Below are 17,562 nucleotides of genomic sequence, written 5' to 3'. Positions count from 1 at the left end.
TAGGCAACCGCGCGCACCGCCAACTCTCTTTCACTTCCCTCCACCCCCGCCCCGGTCACCCTCCCGTCCTGCACCTCCTCCTCTTCCCCTTCTTTCCTCCCCCTCCCTCCAGTTCCGAGCAATGCTTGTAAGCCACGGTTCCCTACTCTACAAAATGGCCACCGCGTTCGACACCTGGGGTCATGTGACATGCCGTCTTCTCGGTTTCGGGCCTCTTTTTGCTTAACTCCAATTTCGGGGAGAGTACGCGCGACACAGCGAGGACTGAAAAGAAAGGAGAAATCTCACAATATCTCCTAGTCAGGGGACAGGGAGAGAGAGAGAGACGAGAGAGGGCAAGTGCTAAAAAGAAAGGAGAAGGGGAAACTGGAGGTGTGGGGAGAACTAGGAAAATCAGAAACCTAGACGTTAAGGCCTCTCCACTGGTGGAAAGCGGGGACGACGAATTCTCGCGACATCTCGAGACTTTCAAACCATAAAGTAGGATATTAGCGGAAAGCCGGGGAAGTGAAGCTCTGAGGAACTACAACAGCATTTGGCGCTTTGAGCTCTAAGGTAACGCGACAAGGGGGATGGAACTCACTAGGAAATCCCGCGAGGGTATGACGAAGCGAGTGCACAGTAGCCAGGCAGAAGTCGTAGCGGTAGGGAGGAGGGCACACGTCTTACGTGATGACGTAACAATCTTTCGAGTGGGTATATTAGATCCGTGGCCGCGCTGTGCGCTCTAGAGCTGCAGTTCTCCCGTGAGAGGGCTTTCGCGGAGATTGAAACATACTCGATCAGCAGTGGAAGACTCCGAGTTCTCGGTACTCTTCAGGGATGAGTCATGTGGCGGTGGAAAATGCGCTCGGGCTGGACCAGCAGGTGAGCTGGAATGAGCCTACCGGAGTTAATGCATGAATCCCTCCCCTAACCTAACCTATTCTGGTTGTGGCGCAGCGTTAACTGGCACTCTTAGTTCCCATTTCTTGGATACCTCGGGTTTGCGTGCATCAATGCCCCGGGGCTATGGGGAGACGGGGAGGCGCGGCAGGAATGCTGCTTGGGGTTGTTGCTTGGGCCCGACTCCCGTTTGGCCCGTGGTATTGTCCCCGGGCTGAGCACAATGGCGGCTTTTGTGTGTGCGTGCGCAGGCTGGCGGAGGGGGAGGGGGTGCGCGCGCTCGCGGAGTCGCGCAAGCGCGAACCCCGACTGATTAGTGACCCGTGGGGGGGAGGGGGAAAGTGAGCGACGGAGCGCGAAAGGGGATCTTTTTTGTCTCGAGGGTTTTGGTCCTCGCTGTTCCGGAGACCCGGCTGCGTTGGTGTTTGTGCGTGTGAATAGGAGGGGGACCGCGGCCCCGGAATGTGGGAGGGGGCAGCACGGGGGGGTGGCCTTCGTTTGGGGGTAATGGCGGCGGCCTCCTTTGTGTGGTGATGGGTGGCTGGGTGGCGCTGCGGCCCACTAGCGGGAGAGATCGGGGCAACGGGCCCCGGGCCGGCGAGGGGCTAGAAAGGAGGATGGAATGGGCATCTTGTGCTTCCAGGGCTTCTTTCCACTGCCCCTTTCGCTCCTGCCCCGTTTCCGCAGGGCCGTCGCAGGCCTGGCGCCGCGGCCAGGGAGGCTGGCGTTTCCGGAATGGAAAGTTTTGTGACGCAGAAGATTCAGGGAGGAGGGGTGGGGGAAGGGAGAGAGTAATGGGCCGCTGCGTGCGCGGTGGCGCTGGGCTCTAGAGATAGAGGTTGAACGCCGGCGGGGAGACATCCAGGAGGTTAGGGATCCAGCATGACTCTTTTCTTCCTTACTTGCTGTAAATAGTCACTGTATGGCTGTTTAGCGGAAGGCTGCGCGTTGTTTTGGGCGGTACCGTGGACTGTATGAATGTTCTTAATGTTACTGACGTTTGATCTAGGGATCGGCCAGAGGAAAAACTCCCGGAATGTGGCTTAAAACCAAAAACCAAACCCGTTGCCGTCGATTCCAATTCATACCGACCCTATAAAACCAAAACCCGTTGCCGTCAAGTAGATTCTGACTCATAACGATCCTACAGGACAGAGTAGAACTCTGCCCCATAGGGTTTCCAAGGAGCGCCTGGTGGATTCGAACTGCCGGCCTTTTGGTTAGCATCCGAACTCTTAACCACTACGCCACCAGGGTTTCCAGCGACCCTATAGGACAGAGTATTAACTGCCCCCATGGGGTTTCCAAGGCCGTAATCTTTATGGAAGCAGACTGCCACATCTTTGTTCCGCGGCGGCTGGTGGGTTGGAACCGCCGACCTTTCGTTTAGCAGCCGGGCGCGTAACTACTGAGGCACCAGGGCTCCTTGGAATGTGGCTTAGACCAAAAAAACCAAAGTCGGTGCTGTGGAGTCTATTCTCGACTCATAGCGACCCTATGATTAGGAATGTGGTTGGGGGTGGGGGGTGGGTAATAAAACAGTTTTGTTGTTGACTTGTTGCTGCCCGTGGAGTAAAATTTTGAAGTAGATTAGAGGCCACGGGTCTGTATTCTTAACCGGAATCTTTCCTTTTAAGGGTTTGGGGGCAGGGGAGAGGAGAACGATCCGGTAGAGGTTATAGGCTTGCCTTTCGGTGGCAGAAGTCGCCATCCTTCTACAGCAGTGGCACCAGGCTTCAGAGAAGCTTTTCAGTGAGTCGTTTGGAGCCTTTAAATAAACGGGTGTTTTCGTGACTTTTGCCTAGTGTGATTAGAAGAGAGGGAATTGACTGACCCTAGATTTTAACGTTGTCATTTTTCATCAATGAGTCGATCATATTAATTTTTTAAAATTGCTGGTTGTAGAATGGTGCATAGACATAGACAGTCTGCTATGAAGAACGCACAGGGTATCATCATTTTCAACATTATCCATGTAGATGGTGACCTTTTTTTTAAGATTCTAGGCGCAGGACCGGGCAGTGTTTCTCGTTCTGTTTTACATAGGGTTGCAATGAATGGGAACCAACTCGATGGCACCTAACAAACAAGGCAGAAATGAGCCTTTCTTAAGTTTGTAATGGGTTTAACTCGAAAAATTACCATTTAGACTCATTAGAATTAAGTGGCACAACAGAAGATGGCAATAATGTAATAATCGTAGCAGTTTAGTGTTTAAAGTTGTTTCACAATTCATGTTGACACAATGTAAAATTAATAACAACTTGTACTAGAGCATTGCTAACAGTGTAGTGTTTAAAATTGCTTCGCAATTCATGTTGCTACAATGTAAAATTAATAACAAAACTTGTACTGGGGCATTTTGTAGCAAGTACAAAAAGTAAGTTTTTATTCCTATTATGCTTTAAAGTATCAGTCTGTTGCTGGCGTTACTAGTGCTGGGAGAAGAAAATATGGCAGAATGCTTGCTAGTGGAAATTCTGGAAACCAGATTCCCAAAGTCATACTGTACCTATCTTTTTTTTTTTTTTTTTTTTAAGGCACAGCATCTGCTTCTAATTTTCAGTGTCTCCATTGATGCTTGCAATTTGGTAGCATCATTTTGAGCATTTAACACAAGACGCAGAAACATGTTTATGGGAAAGTATTTCTCCTTCACAAACAGGTGGCAACAGTATTCTGTGGTCTTTTGTGGCCTTTTTTTTCCTTAAACGAAATACTTACTTTGCTATATATGTATACCCGAAACCCAATGCTGTTGAGTTGTTTCTGACTCATAACGGGCCCTATAGGGCAGAGTAGAACTGCCCCATAGGGTTTCCAAGGAGTGGCTGGTAGATTTTGAACTGCTGACCTTTTGGTTAGCAGCTGAGCTCTGAACCACTGTGCCACCAGGAGTCCATATATACATGTAGATGTGTATATATTTTTTTCTTCCTTGTAAGTAGTTTCTGGTTAGTCATTACAAAAACTGATGATGAGCGGTTACCATTTTGTAGCATGTTGAGGTTTTGAGCTGCTAGTGTAAGGGAATAGGTAGAAGTGGAGATCGAAGGCAATAGAATATGTTATCTTATTCTTTAAGAGCATTGTGGCTTTTAGTAGCTCTCTGACTAAAATCGTCTTTGAACTTACTTTTAAAATGGGAGAAAATAAATAGTATCTACTTCACGGGGTTGAAAGAATTGAATGATAATAGTTGTATGTAAAGTGCTAAAGAGTGCTACTAATTAAAAAATACTTGGACAATATTTGGAACCCTGGTGGCGCAGTGGTAAACAACTTGGTTGCTAACCACGGTCGGCAGTTGGAATCACTAGTCCCTTCTTGGAAACCCTGTGGAGCAGTTCTACTGGGTCGCTATGAGTCGGAATCGACTTGACAGCAATGAGTTTTTTGTTTTGGGCAGTATTTAGGAGTTAAGGAATAGACCATTCAAAATTAGTTCTAACAGTTTTCAGATGTGCCTTTTAGGTTTGAAATAATTCCAAGTAGAAAGATGGTAGATCAAAAACAAAGGAATCCTTTGTATTTGAGATTTTAAGGTAATTTTATTTCTTGAGACTCGGTGTAACTAGAAGTTTGTTTGGTGATTGTCGTAATTGTGTCGAGTCAGTCCAACTCATGGTGACCCCATGTGTACAAAGAACTGCTCCGTAGGGTTTTCAAGGCTATGATCTTTCGGTTACTGTTTGCACCACCCAGGGTACTTCTTGTTTGGTGATTACCAAAAAACCAAACCCGTTGCCATCAAGCCAATTCCAACTCATAGTGACTCTAAGACAGTAGAACTGCCCCATAGGGTTTTCAAGACTATAATCTATGGAAGCTGACTGCCATATTTTTCTCCCCTGGAGCTGCTGGTGGATTCAAACCACCCACTTTTGGGTTAGCAGTCAAGTGCTTAACCACTGTGCCACCAGGGCTCCTTGTTTGGTGATTAGGAGCTTTTATTATGGAGAATGTTACAGGAAAAATGTATTTTGAATGAATGAGTTAAATTTGGACCCGTTTTCTACTGGATAGCACCAACATCTTGGTGTGTGTGCTGCTTTCTGCAGTGTATATAGTAGTACTTCAAAGCATTCTTAGTTATATTCTGTTTAAGAGTCTCACTTAGGCAGACAGAGGCAACTATTTGTGAATACAGTGCTAGTAAATGCTAGAGGGTAGGACTAGTTTTCCTCAGTGTAATATATCAGCACATGAATTGTTAACTATCTAACTTTCTTCTCCTAGTTTGCTGGCCTAGACCTGAACTCTTCAGACAATCAGAGTGGAGGAAGTACAGCCAGCAGTAAGTAAAATATTTTATGGATTTACTGAATCTTTATTAAATATTTTAATATTTCATTGGATTTATTTAAAATTTAGGAATTTCCTGTCCAAATTTTACTGTGTAAAGAATTATGTAAACTAGTAGTAGTGATCAATCTAAAGCATTGTGGCCTTTCTGGTAATAAAAGGGACTAGTTGGTTCTCTTGAGTTAAAACAGTTAACCATTAAAAGGAATCTTATATTGTATGATTATGTCAAATTTGAATCCTGGGTGGTGGGGTTGTGTCTGTTCCTGTTAGAGTGCATTAATCAGAACTCTTAAACCTAATAAATGGAACATGCACTTTCATAGGTTACAGCTACCCTTTTTCCATGAAGAACATGAAACTTACTAAATAATTCAGACTATATTGAATCTTGAGGTGGGAGTTAAGATTTTAAATTTTAAGTATGTAGTTCTTTGGATAAAAGGTATAATAGTTTTCTCTCTTTTTTTTTTTTTTTTTTTTTTGGAGGAGGGTACTTGTTAAAGGTTAGTATTGGATAGAGGAGCTATTTGGCAACAGACCTCTGCTTCAACTACTCCAGTGTCTTCCCACCTGTTAACTAGACAACAGTGGGTACAGACTGTAGGGTTGGAAAGCATGATCTCTTCAAGCACTGTGTGTTATATAGTAAAAGGACATGTCCTCAATTTTAGGCAAGAAGGACCTCAACAGGGCACAAAGTTACTTGGTTTATTTGTTTTAAATTTCACCTTATTTGCCGTGCTAAGAATCTCTGGAATTGATCGTTGTAATAGAGATCTTTAAAATTATTTATTCAATCCAGAAGTGAAAAAGAGTTACATTACAGATTTACTAGTAATATAGCAAGTTGACTTGACTTTACTTGGTGGATATACATTGTTTGCTTTTACTTCTCATCCATAGTATAAGCTGAATTTTTGCTTGAGTACAGAATAGTTGACTTACTTTCCTTAAACTTAGCAAGCCCCAAATTAAAACTCCCAGCTCCTTTAAACCTTTTCCCCTCCCAGCATCTGTTTTGTATGTTTTTTAACTTAGCAAACTAGAAATGAAAAAAGCTTCTTAATAGCTAAATTACACGATTCATTATGTCAATTCTCTGGAATCATAGCAGGCCTTATTTTTAAAAATGTGTTAAGTAACCACTAGTGGCTAGTTAAAAGTTCTCTTTATAAAGCAATAACCCATTTAAAGTTAAAGTAGATGCATTGGTTTTTTCTTTCAGTTTCCAGGTGTAAGTAGTCAGATTGGAATGCTAGAGATTAAAAGATATTTTCCAGGAACGTTTAATAGAAATTTTGATGAGAAATTTTAACTTGGAAGTTTTTGGCTTTTATTTTTTTTCTTTTAGAAGGGCGTTATATTCCTCCTCACTTAAGGAACAGAGAAGCTACTAAAGGTAAGTTCTTACAGAAGCTTCAAAGATCTAGTTCTTGCTGCATTTAGAAGTTAGTCAAAGCCTAGGGAAAGTGAGGCAACTTGTGAAGGTCTGTAAACATTTGTGCTTCCCTCTGCTTCTGTCAGGACTGGTTCAAATACTACGACTTCTTTGGAAAAATTCATTAACCTCACATAGAGGGATATTCTGCGTTTTCTATAGCAAACTCTTAAGTGGCAAAGGGCATGGTTTTGTACAATTTCGCTAGTCTTGTGTTTAGTCTGTGTGGTCATTCACAGCATAGTTTCAATTCGAAAAAGGTGAGTTGATGCCCTACTATGTAAAACAAACTACATGGTGAAAACAACCTACTTATTTCTATCTTGCAAAGCTGCCAAAATGAAGATGGGTATTATTGTAGAATAGTTAACAGATACAGAAGTTATAGTTTTGGACACACTCTTCAGTAAGTTGGAGTTGAGTCTCTGGTCTACATTTTAAAGGTTGTGTTTGGTCTAAAACATATTACAGAACCTGGTGTCTTTTCCCATTAAGTTTGTAGTGTGTGATAGATAATTAGGAATCAGTAGATGTTTCATATTATGGTACAACTGTTTGGGTACTGTATATTCACTAAAATAGGTCATCTGAATTTTGGAGGAGACAGGGAGGTCAGAAAAACTAAAGATCGAAAGGGGGGAAGGTACTGGGTAAAGAAGGGAGAATTAGAAGGGGATAGAGCATGTACAGGAGCTCGTGGTTTGCTCTGTGGTTCCTCTGTGTTGTGTGTATTTGCTTCACTGCCTCTGGCAATACATGGATATAAAATGTGTATTGTTTTCTACCAGAAAATCACGCACTTGATCATATTCTTTTTAGTTCAAGTTACTACAGTTTGTCTTTATCATTATGAGTGTTTTCAGTATTCCTTAGAGTGTATTAGCTGGTATTGACTCCCATGTTTGTTTTGTGCTTTTTCCCCTTAGCAGTGACAGGAATCAAAGGGAGAGGCAGTATTATAGAGTTCTTAGAGGTGGAAGAGATCTTAGAAATCTAACTCAACTCTTTATTGCTAGCAAAGGCTATTATTGGTAACTTGGCTGACAGTGGTAGAGGGAGGCATAAAGCAGAAGGAAAGTAACTTCATTATCTTGTAAACGATCTCTGAATACTTAATAAGGTGTCACCAAATCTAGTTAAACCCTTTAAACCTGATGTTGGGCTAATTTTTACCCTTGTCATCCCCTCTTACCTGGATATTTATAGCTGTACCCTAGGAAGTTGTCCATACCAAGAGTATATAGGGATGAGGGTTTTTCCTTTTTTCCAGGTATACCTTATTCTCATCAAGGTTATAGTAAGTAGGTGGACCACTGAAATAGTATTGTTGCTCAGTAGTATGTATTTCATGTGTACAAAGTACCATTTTTGTAGTTTTTACTATTGAAACTGAAAAATACTGTTATTAAACCAAGCCAGCCGACACTCGTAAGAATGTTCTGAATGAATACCATCTCTAAGAAACATTGAAACAATGCTGTCTTCTAATAAAGTCATTCACATCTGTAAAATTAATGAAAATTAAATTGTGAACGCTCATAGAACAGTGCCCTCAACCTGGTATTCATTCAGAACATTCTTCTGGTAGATTACTTGGTTTAATGTACAGTACTTTCTAGTGGGGAGAATTACAGATTTTAAAAAATTTATATGCTGATGTAAACCAGCTCCAAATCTTGGTTTCCTTCTAGTGCCATGATAGAGGAATACTTCCATTGGCCCTTGATCTTACAGATACAAGATAAAGGCATTGTCAATTTCTAATTAATAGATTAAAATGGATTTGTGCTTTTTTTTTTGTTGAAGGATTCTACGATAAAGACAGTTCAGGGTGGAGTTCTAGTAAAGATAAGGATGCATACAGCAGTTTTGGGTCTCGCAATGATTCAAGAGGGAAGTCTAGTTTCTTCAGTGATCGTGGAAGTGGATCAAGGGGAAGGTAAGTGTGTTTTTTGTTTGTTTGTTTTTTTGTCTTCTCACCTTACGTGTGTACAATAGCAGTTTAGAAATTGGTCTTTTAATTTGATAAGTCCTCATTCTTGTACTTTTATTGACCCTTAAGCATGATTTATTTTTTCCCCCTTAATAGATCACCCGTTTGGTTGTTAAGCAAAATGTGTGCTTAATCATTGTATTTTCTTAGCTGTAAGAGGTCTTTACTAAATTGATCTTGTTCCCCAGAAATAAGATAAAAATATGAATATGCTGTCTGGCATAATGAAATCAGTTAAACACCTCGTATTTTTGATTACACAAGTGTGGTGAACTGACCTCATGTCATGCGTCTAGTAGTTGTGGTTAGTTCTGTGTCCTGATTTTTCACAAACAGGCCTAAAACTCTAACTAAATACATCTAAATTAAAGTAAGGATTATTGTCTGCCTTTTATCCAAAGTCTATCACGCAAGTGAACTGTCCTTTAAATGACATCCTAGTGTAACTGGGACAATCGGTATTTGGTGTGTTATTTTCTTCTTTTCCCTATCACTAAATACATTTGATTCAAGGGGGCTTATTTTTATTTGTCAAGTAAGAATAAACCAGAATTGGATTGTTGACATCCTTGAAGTTAGCCATGATGAGTAATTAGCTGATCTCCTGGTGCAGTTTTAGAGTAGTGGTAGAAATCTGATAATGGTTAAATGATAAGATTCTGATTAATTGCTTGTGCTGTTCAGGTTTGATGATCGCGGACGGAGTGACTATGATGGCATTGGCAGTCGTGGTGACAGAAGTGGCTTTAGCAAATTTGAACGTGGTGGAAACAGTCGCTGGTGTGACAAGTCAGACGAAGATGATTGGTCAAAACCACTTCCACCAAGTGAACGCTTGGAGCAGTAAGTTTTTGAAATGTATGTGAATTGTGACAAAGCTTTATTGCTTAGTATAACAACAAATAAACTTTACCAATCTTTTGTTTTTAGGGAACTCTTTTCTGGAGGCAATACTGGGATTAACTTTGAGAAATATGATGACATTCCAGTTGAAGCAACAGGCAATAACTGTCCTCCACATATTGAAAGTGTAAGTATTTTTACTTGATCTTTTAAGACACTGAGGAATGTATAAATGTTTTTAGTTCATCAAAATGAGGTGGACTTCCTAAAGACATCTGTAGACCATGTCAGCATTTTTTTGTTTTAACAATTCTTTAAAGTTACCTTTTAAAAACCACCACCAACAAAAAACACATTGTTGGTTTGTGGGAAGAGATTGAGTTCAGTGTCACCATTGTTACTAACTCACTACCTGAAATAGAAAATGGGTCAAACGTAGGAAGAACCCAAAAATTTACCGCTGCAGATTAAACCTGGGGGTTGGATTTTCTCAAAATGTATGACTATTTTTATTTCAAATCAGAGCAACTGTAAACTGAATTACAAATGGGTTGTTGGTTAGTTATTTCCATTATTGTATTAGGGTAAAACAGAAATGGCACCAGGTAGCATTTCTAGCTATTTAAACCCGGTTGAATTTCTTGACAGTTCAGTGATGTTGAAATGGGAGAAATTATTATGGGAAACATTGAGCTTACTCGTTATAGTCGCCCGACTCCAGTGCAGAAGCATGCTATTCCTATCATCAAGGAAAAAAGAGACTTGATGGCTTGCGCCCAAACAGGTAAGCTCATCTGATAAGAGTAAAAATTGTTACATGATCTTAATTGGGCTTGTTCTAAAACATGTACAAAAAAGAATATATATATCTAGGTTTTATGGAGAAGTTTGAGTCCTATATTTAGCCTGACTGATAAAGGTAAGGAGTAGCTGGATGCCATCTCTTTTTCCTTAGACCTTTGGATCCTCTGTTGCCGCTTAGGTTTTTATTAGGGTATCTTAGGGAAACCTATAGAAAGTCATCAGCCTGATGTTGCTGCAACGGGGGAAGATTGTGATTGCAGTGGTGGGAAAGTATAACATGTCTAGAATAATAAGGCTAAGATTTGGGAATAGCCTGTGATCCGTAGGAATGTGACTAAGGGAAAGATGCTTTGCTGGGTAAAGTAGCACCTGTCTTTTGGGAATGGGGATAGTTATACGCTTTGAATTGGGTACAAGTTTTACTATATCTAATGAGTTTGGCCAGTTTGAAAGAGGGTGGCAGAGTTCTCCCCTTTTAAAAAATACATAGAACTCAAATCATTTGATATCTTTACTTCCCTAAGAAAGGGTGAGAATCTCATCCTTTATATACTATAAATTCACAGTAGCTATAAGAATGTTAAGAATTGAAATTGATGCTATTTTTGAGGCAAAGTTCTTACAGCTATCTCTACAAACAAAAATGATCAGGAGTCGGTACTTTTTCTGTAAAGGACCAAACAGTAAATATAGTCTCTGTCTCTGATGTTGCAGCGTGAAAGTGGCCATAGGTAGTATATAAATTAACGGGCATGGCTGTATTCCAATACAACTTTATTTACAAAAGTAAGTGGCGGACTGGGCCTTAGTTTGTTGACCCCTGCTATAGATGGAGGACAGAGAAGTCATTCTTGACATTTTTAGGTTAGCTGTTAATTTTTGGAAAATATTTGGACATAAAGGAAAATTACAAATTAACTGGCAGTGATGGGACAGTTAAAAAACACTGCTAATTATCAATATTTATTCCAAAGTAATAAGCAGGGTCTTTTTCTGTGGTTGAATGAACATGCCTTTTCTTAACAGGGTCTGGAAAAACTGCAGCATTTCTCTTGCCCATCTTGAGTCAAATTTATTCAGATGGTCCAGGCGAGGCTTTGAGGGCCATGAAGGTAAATATATCTTTATAAAATGGGAAGTTATTATAGAACTTGTAATTGTAGGTAGCTTTGAGAGCTTTCTAACTGACACTAAGGTTTATTCCAATCTGTTTAATAAAAAACAGTTTTCAAGTGTAATCTTCAATTACAAAAGGAAATTATGTTGTGATGAACGTTTTTAAAAAGGGAGGATATTAGAATTTAACTTATGAATTATTTCTTAGGAAAATGGAAGGTATGGACGCCGCAAACAATACCCCATCTCCTTGGTGTTAGCACCAACGAGAGAACTGGCAGTTCAGATCTATGAGGAAGCCAGGAAAGTAAGTATGCATTTCAGTGATTATTGGCTTTCCCACTGATTCTAATGTTTTATGACCATGTAAAAATCTTGGCCTTGAAGCTGATAAAACTTTTTTCTCATAGTTTTCATACCGATCTAGAGTTCGTCCTTGCGTGGTTTATGGAGGTGCTGATATTGGTCAGCAGATTCGAGACTTAGAACGTGGATGCCACTTGTTAGTAGCCACTCCAGGACGTCTAGTGGATATGATGGAAAGAGGAAAGATTGGATTGGACTTCTGCAAGTATGTTAATTTTTAAATGTATAGGGTGCAACATTTTATTAATATTATTTGCCTTTGGTTTTGTGGTATTAGCATTGTCTAAATTTTAAAATAAGTGATTAGTCGTGTAACTTTTTACAAAAAGTTTGTAATTTTAATGTTGAAAAATCAGTGAAATTTTAATATAGGCTGAGAATGACTAGACTGACCGCCAAGAAGAAAGAGCTAATTTGGCTGTGTGATCTGGGACAGTTTATCTACTGGCAAGAGTCCTGCACTATGTGTGTCAAATTATGAGGCAAGGAAGTTAACTACCTGAATGAACATATAAGTGTAATCACTTTTACTCAAATTATTGTTTGATTTCTCTTCAAATTCTAAATTAAGTTTTGTTTTTCATGATAGATACTTGGTGTTGGATGAAGCTGATAGGATGTTGGATATGGGGTTTGAACCTCAGATACGTCGAATAGTTGAACAAGATACTATGCCACCAAAGGGAGTTCGCCACACCATGATGTTTAGTGCTACTTTCCCGAAGGAAATACAGGTAGTTTTACCTGTATATGATACAAGTTTTATTTATTCAGGAATTTATTTCAGTGGATAATGATTTTTTCTTTCTTTCAGATGCTTGCTCGTGATTTCTTGGAAGAATACATCTTTTTGGCTGTAGGAAGAGTTGGCTCTACCTCTGAGAACATCACACAGAAAGTAGTTTGGGTCGAAGAGCCAGACAAACGGTCATTTCTGCTTGACCTTCTAAATGCAACAGGTAAAATTATAAGTCATTTTAGTGTTACTCTGGTGGCTTAGATAATGAGAACCGTTTGGATCACCTTTTTTGCTTTTCTGATTTAAAGCGTTTTGTTAAAATAGTCTATTTTAATTGCCTCTATTTGCATGTTTAAGTGCAAAGAGAGGTAAGCCACTATTAGTGACCAGAACCTTGTGACTTTTTCCATTCAGGCAAGGATTCATTGACCTTGGTGTTTGTGGAGACTAAGAAGGGGGCAGATTCTCTAGAGGATTTCCTATACCATGAAGGGTATGCTTGTACCAGTATCCATGGAGACCGATCTCAGAGAGATAGAGAAGAGGCACTTCACCAGTTCCGCTCAGGAAAAAGCCCGATTCTAGTGGCAACAGCAGTATGTATTTGTGTATATATATGTGTGTGTGTATATATATATATATATATATAAATTCAGCGTGTTCAGATGTTTGTGTTCTTTTAAATGGGCCATGTGTAACAAAAGTTATTTTCCAGGTGGCTGCAAGAGGACTGGACATTTCAAATGTGAAACATGTTATCAATTTTGACTTGCCAAGCGATATTGAAGAATATGTACATCGCATTGGCCGTACAGGACGAGTCGGAAACCTTGGTAGGTGTTTGGTTACTTGATGGTCTAGTTGTTTCCGTTTTCCTTTGGAGGGCATGCAGCAAAGAACTTCACATGATCTTAAATATTAGGATCTCTATTTCTAAGGAGTGCAACTGAAATATGGTAGCAATAGAAGTGACTGAAAAGGTCAGGTTTTATTCAGAGCACTTTGAGTTTGTAAATAGCAAGTTGTAGTTTCATTTTTTAGTATTCTGCTTAATAGTCCACATAGGACAGTAAGAACACTAAGCTGCTTTATGGAAGACCTTGGCTTTATGTACTTTTTTTTTTTTTTTTTTTTAAGGCCTCGCCACTTCATTCTTTAACGAGAGGAACGTAAATATTACCAAGGATTTGTTGGATCTTCTTGTTGAAGCTAAACAAGAAGTGCCATCTTGGTTAGAAAGCATGGCTTATGAACACCACTACAAGGGGAGCAGTCGTGGACGTTCTAAGAGGTACAGATTCTGTGTAATGAGGGAGTGGGGGTTCACTTAAACTTTGTGTTGTTTGCTCTTTGAAAGTAGTTATGTGTAGGGTTAACTTTTCAAATATTTAATTTAAAAACCTCAGTTTTCTTAGGCTGCCAAGATCCTTTAAGTAAAAGGATATTATTAGAAAGAGTGACACCAAGTTAGTGTCAACCCTTTATTGCACCATAGCCTTTGAAATGACTATTAGGGAAATATGGCCATATGGGGAATTGTTTGAATTGAAAAATCAGAAGTTGGTAATTGGGATGTTTTAACAAGTATTGGGTTACTTGGTGGAATTTTATCTTCATGAGCCAACATTTTTTTTTTTTTTTTTCTTGTAGTAGTAGATTCAGTGGAGGATTTGGTGCCAGAGACTACCGACAAAGTAGCGGTGCCAGCAGTTCTGGCTTTAGTAGCAGTCGTGCGGGCAGCAGCCGTAGTGGTGGAGGCGGTCACGGAGGCAGCAGAGGATTTGGTGGAGGTAATGTTGATTTTTTTTTTTTTTTTTAATGTTACATCTTTGGGAAGGGCTTTTTACTTTTTTTTTTAACACCATCTTTTTCAAAGCATAATTAAAAACATTGCGGAAGTTCAGCACTATAGGTTACTTTATATCAAAGTACTTACGGGAGGGATTGTATTTAAGAATGGATGATTTAACTAATTTTTTTTTTTTTTTATATCTTTCATTAGGTGGCTATGGAGGCTTTTACAACAGTGATGGATATGGAGGAAATTATAACTCCCAAGGGGTTGACTGGTGGGGTAACTGAACCTGCTTTGCAGCAGGTCACCCTGCCAAACAAGCTAATATGGAAACCACATGTAACTTAGCCAGACTATACCTTGTGTAGCTTCAAGAACTCGCAGTACATTACCAGCTGTGATTCTCCACTGAAAATTTTTTTTTTTAAGGGAGCTCAAGGTCACACGAAGAAATGAAAGGAACAATCAGCAGCCCTGTTCGGAAGGTGGTTTAAAGACTTCATTGCTGTAGTTTGGATTAACTCCCCTCCCACCTACCCCCATCCCAAACTGCATTTATAATTTTGTGACTGAGGATCGTTTGTTTGTTAATGTACTGTGCCTTTAACTTTAGACAACTTTTTATTTTGATGTCCTGTTGGCTCAGTAATGCTCAAGATACCAATTGTTTTTGACAAAATAAATTTACTGAACTTGGGCTAAAATCAAACCTTGGCACACAGGTGTGATACAACTTAACAGGAATCATCGATTCATCCATAAATACTTTAAGGAAAAAACTTATGCGGTAGCCTGCATTAGGGCTTTTTGATACTTGCAGATTGGGGGAAAACAAACATCTTGAAGCATATTAATGGAATTAGTTTCTAATGTGGCAAACTGTATTAAGTTAAAGTTCTGATTTGCTCACTCTATCCTGGATAGGTATTTAGAACCTGATAGTCTTTAAACAAGCCATTCCAGTCATGATGAGGTGATGTATGAATACATGCATACATTCAAAGCACTGTTTTCAAAGTTAATGCAAGTAAATACAGCAATTCCTCTTTCAATGTTTAGGCAGATCATTAATTATGAGCTAGCCAAATGTGGGCATACTATTACAGGGAAAGTTTAAAGGTCTGATAACTTGAAATAGGTTTTTAGGAGAATTCATCTACTTAGACTTTTTAAATGCCTGCCATAAATGAAATTGAAATGGTAGAATGGCTGACCACAGCAATGACCAGCCCTCATTATAGGGCCCTGGCTGATTTCTGGTCTAATAACGCATGCTAGTGTTGATGTTTTTTGGTCAAGAGGGTATGAACAGGAAGAATTATGCAGCAGGCTTTATTTTAAATGCCGATTCACATTACTCTGTTCAAGCTGCGTTGAAGATGTTAAACTGGCTTACTATAGACTTTGTAAAAATGGCTCCAGAAGAGTAACAAACTGAAATCTTTGAGATCACACAGGTTGGAAATATGTACATAACTGCACAAGGTGTCAATTCTGCTATACAGTGCAGTTTTAGTCAGTTTTAGTTGCATAGGTTTCCATTGTATTTATAGTCTGTTTATGCTAAATCTGGCCAAAGATGAGCATTGTCCACCACTAAAATGCCTCTGCCACTTTGAATTCTGTGCTAATTTTGTGGCCAGAATGCGGTGATCAAAACGCTCAATCTTTTTACAGTGGCATAGGAAGACGGCAAAAATTTCCTAAAGTGCAATAGATTTTCAAGTGTATTGTGCCTTGTTCTAAAACTTTTATTATTAAGTAGGTGCACTTGACAGTATTGAGGTCATTTGTTATGGTGCTATTTCGATTAGTCTAGGTTTAGGCCCTTGTACATTTTGCCCATAACTTTTTACAAAGTACTTCTTTTATTGCACATTCAGAGAATTTTATATATATGTCTTGTGTGCGTGTCCTTAAACTTCCAATCTTATTTTGTCTCTTGGAGATTGTTGAACGCAGCTTGTCTAGGAAGGGGATGGGACTAGATTCTAAAATTTATTTGGGACCATGGGAATGATAGTTGGGAAGAAAACTATTTGCACACGACAGATTTCTAGATACTTTTTGCTGCTAGTTTTATGTAATATTTATTGAACATTTTGACAAATATTTATTTTTGTAAGCCTAAAAGTGATTCTTTGAAAGTTTAAAGAAACTTGACCAAAAGACAGTACAAAAACACTGGCACTTGAATGTTGAATGTCACCGTATGCGTGAAATTATATATTTCGGGGTAGTGTGAGCTTTTAATGTTAAGTCATATTAAACTCTTAAGTCAAATTAAGCAGACCCGGCATTGGCAGTGTAGCCATAACTTTCTGATGTTAGTAAAAACAAAATTGGCGACTTGAAATTAAAACATGCCAAGGTTTTGATACACTTGTCTTAAGATATTAATGAAACACTTCAAAACACTGATATGAAGTGTCCAGATTCTCAGATGTTTGTTGCGTGAGTTTTGTTTAGTTGTGTGTTTTTTTTTGTTTTTGTTTTTGTTTTTTTCAGTGAATGTCTGGCACATTGCAATCCTCAAACATGTGGTTATCTTTGTTGTATTGGCATAATCAGTGACTTGTACATTCGGCGATAGCATTGGAGCAGGTTTTCTCAGCAAGCAGTATTTTCAGTTAATGTTTCAAAAATCATGTAAGAATGGATTTAAACTTGCTGAATGTAAAGATTGAACTTCAAGTCACTGTAGCTTTAGTAATTGCTTATTGTATTAGTTTAGATGCTAGCACTGCATGTGCTGTGCATATTCTGATTTTATTAAAATAAAAAGTTGAACTGCACAGTCTCCTTTGTTGCTGTCAATTGTGGTTTATTATTAGAGGTGAAAATAAAGTTGTGCTTTTGCCTGAAAAATTGTAAAATGTAACTTCTTGGTTGCTGTCCAGTGCTATTTGTAAGATGTCTCTTAGCAACGGAATTACCCTGGTACCATAAATATTTCCAATAAATGACAATAATAGTTTGAAATTCAGTGAAACAAGATTTTTTGTAATAGATGGAAATCTAAAGGCCTTTTATCAGTGTACATATTACCAATGGGTTTTATAAGCAGCTTAATATGAGTGAGAATCTTTGAAGCATTTGACTTGAAGGATTGAACAGAATGAAGTAGGTAAGTTATTAGTAATTCAACAAGTGAAGTATTTAGGGATCAAGAATGTATTTGGAACACGTCAAGGGTGATGGCATGGGCACCCCTTCTCCACCTTTGGTTTTATTTGCTGACATCTTTTGTTGGCACACATTGCTGCAGGCAGCCA

At 39.3% G+C, this 17,562-nt stretch overlaps 1 protein-coding gene across 2 annotated transcripts; it reads left to right on the top strand.

Moving 5' to 3' along the window:
* Nucleotides 1-533: 533 nt before the first annotated feature.
* On the top strand, nucleotides 534-17,166 carry DDX3X (DEAD-box helicase 3 X-linked). Of its 2 annotated transcripts, XM_004376924.3 has the most exons (17): nucleotides 534-867; nucleotides 5,125-5,182; nucleotides 6,545-6,592; nucleotides 8,438-8,570; nucleotides 9,309-9,467; nucleotides 9,555-9,654; nucleotides 10,116-10,251; nucleotides 11,298-11,383; nucleotides 11,596-11,694; nucleotides 11,798-11,958; nucleotides 12,343-12,487; nucleotides 12,568-12,712; nucleotides 12,907-13,088; nucleotides 13,208-13,325; nucleotides 13,630-13,783; nucleotides 14,143-14,282; nucleotides 14,495-17,082. In XM_004376924.3, the coding sequence occupies exons 1-17, from the start codon at nucleotides 823-825 to the stop codon at nucleotides 14,572-14,574; spliced, it is 1,989 nt and encodes a 662-aa protein (XP_004376981.1). In that variant the 5' UTR covers nucleotides 534-822; the 3' UTR covers nucleotides 14,575-17,082. The 2 variants fall into 2 exon arrangements, with proteins under 2 accessions (XP_004376981.1, XP_004376982.1); XM_004376925.3 differs by lacking the exon at nucleotides 6,545-6,592 and having other exon boundaries at nucleotides 713-867; nucleotides 14,495-17,166.
* The last annotated feature ends 396 nt before the right edge of the window (nucleotides 17,167-17,562 follow it).

The sequence above is a fragment of the Trichechus manatus genome, unplaced genomic scaffold, assembly GCF_000243295.1.
Source record: "Trichechus manatus latirostris isolate Lorelei unplaced genomic scaffold, TriManLat1.0 scaffold00046, whole genome shotgun sequence".
In the NCBI taxonomy this organism is placed as follows: domain Eukaryota; kingdom Metazoa; phylum Chordata; class Mammalia; order Sirenia; family Trichechidae; genus Trichechus; species Trichechus manatus.
Note: the sequence above shows the minus strand (reverse complement) of the source record. Positions and strands in the feature narration are given on the sequence as shown.

Excerpts from the sequence above, each read along its gene's own strand:
- DDX3X (XM_004376924.3), top strand. The coding sequence starts at position 823 with ATGAGTCATGTGGCGGTGGAAAATGCGCTCGGGCTGGACCAGCAG. Across the intron at positions 868-5,124 it reads CGCTCGGGCTGGACCAGCAG|TTTGCTGGCCTAGACCTGAA; the intron begins GTGAGCTGGAAT and ends TTCTTCTCCTAG. Across the intron at positions 9,655-10,115 it reads GTCCTCCACATATTGAAAGT|TTCAGTGATGTTGAAATGGG; the intron begins GTAAGTATTTTT and ends ATTTCTTGACAG.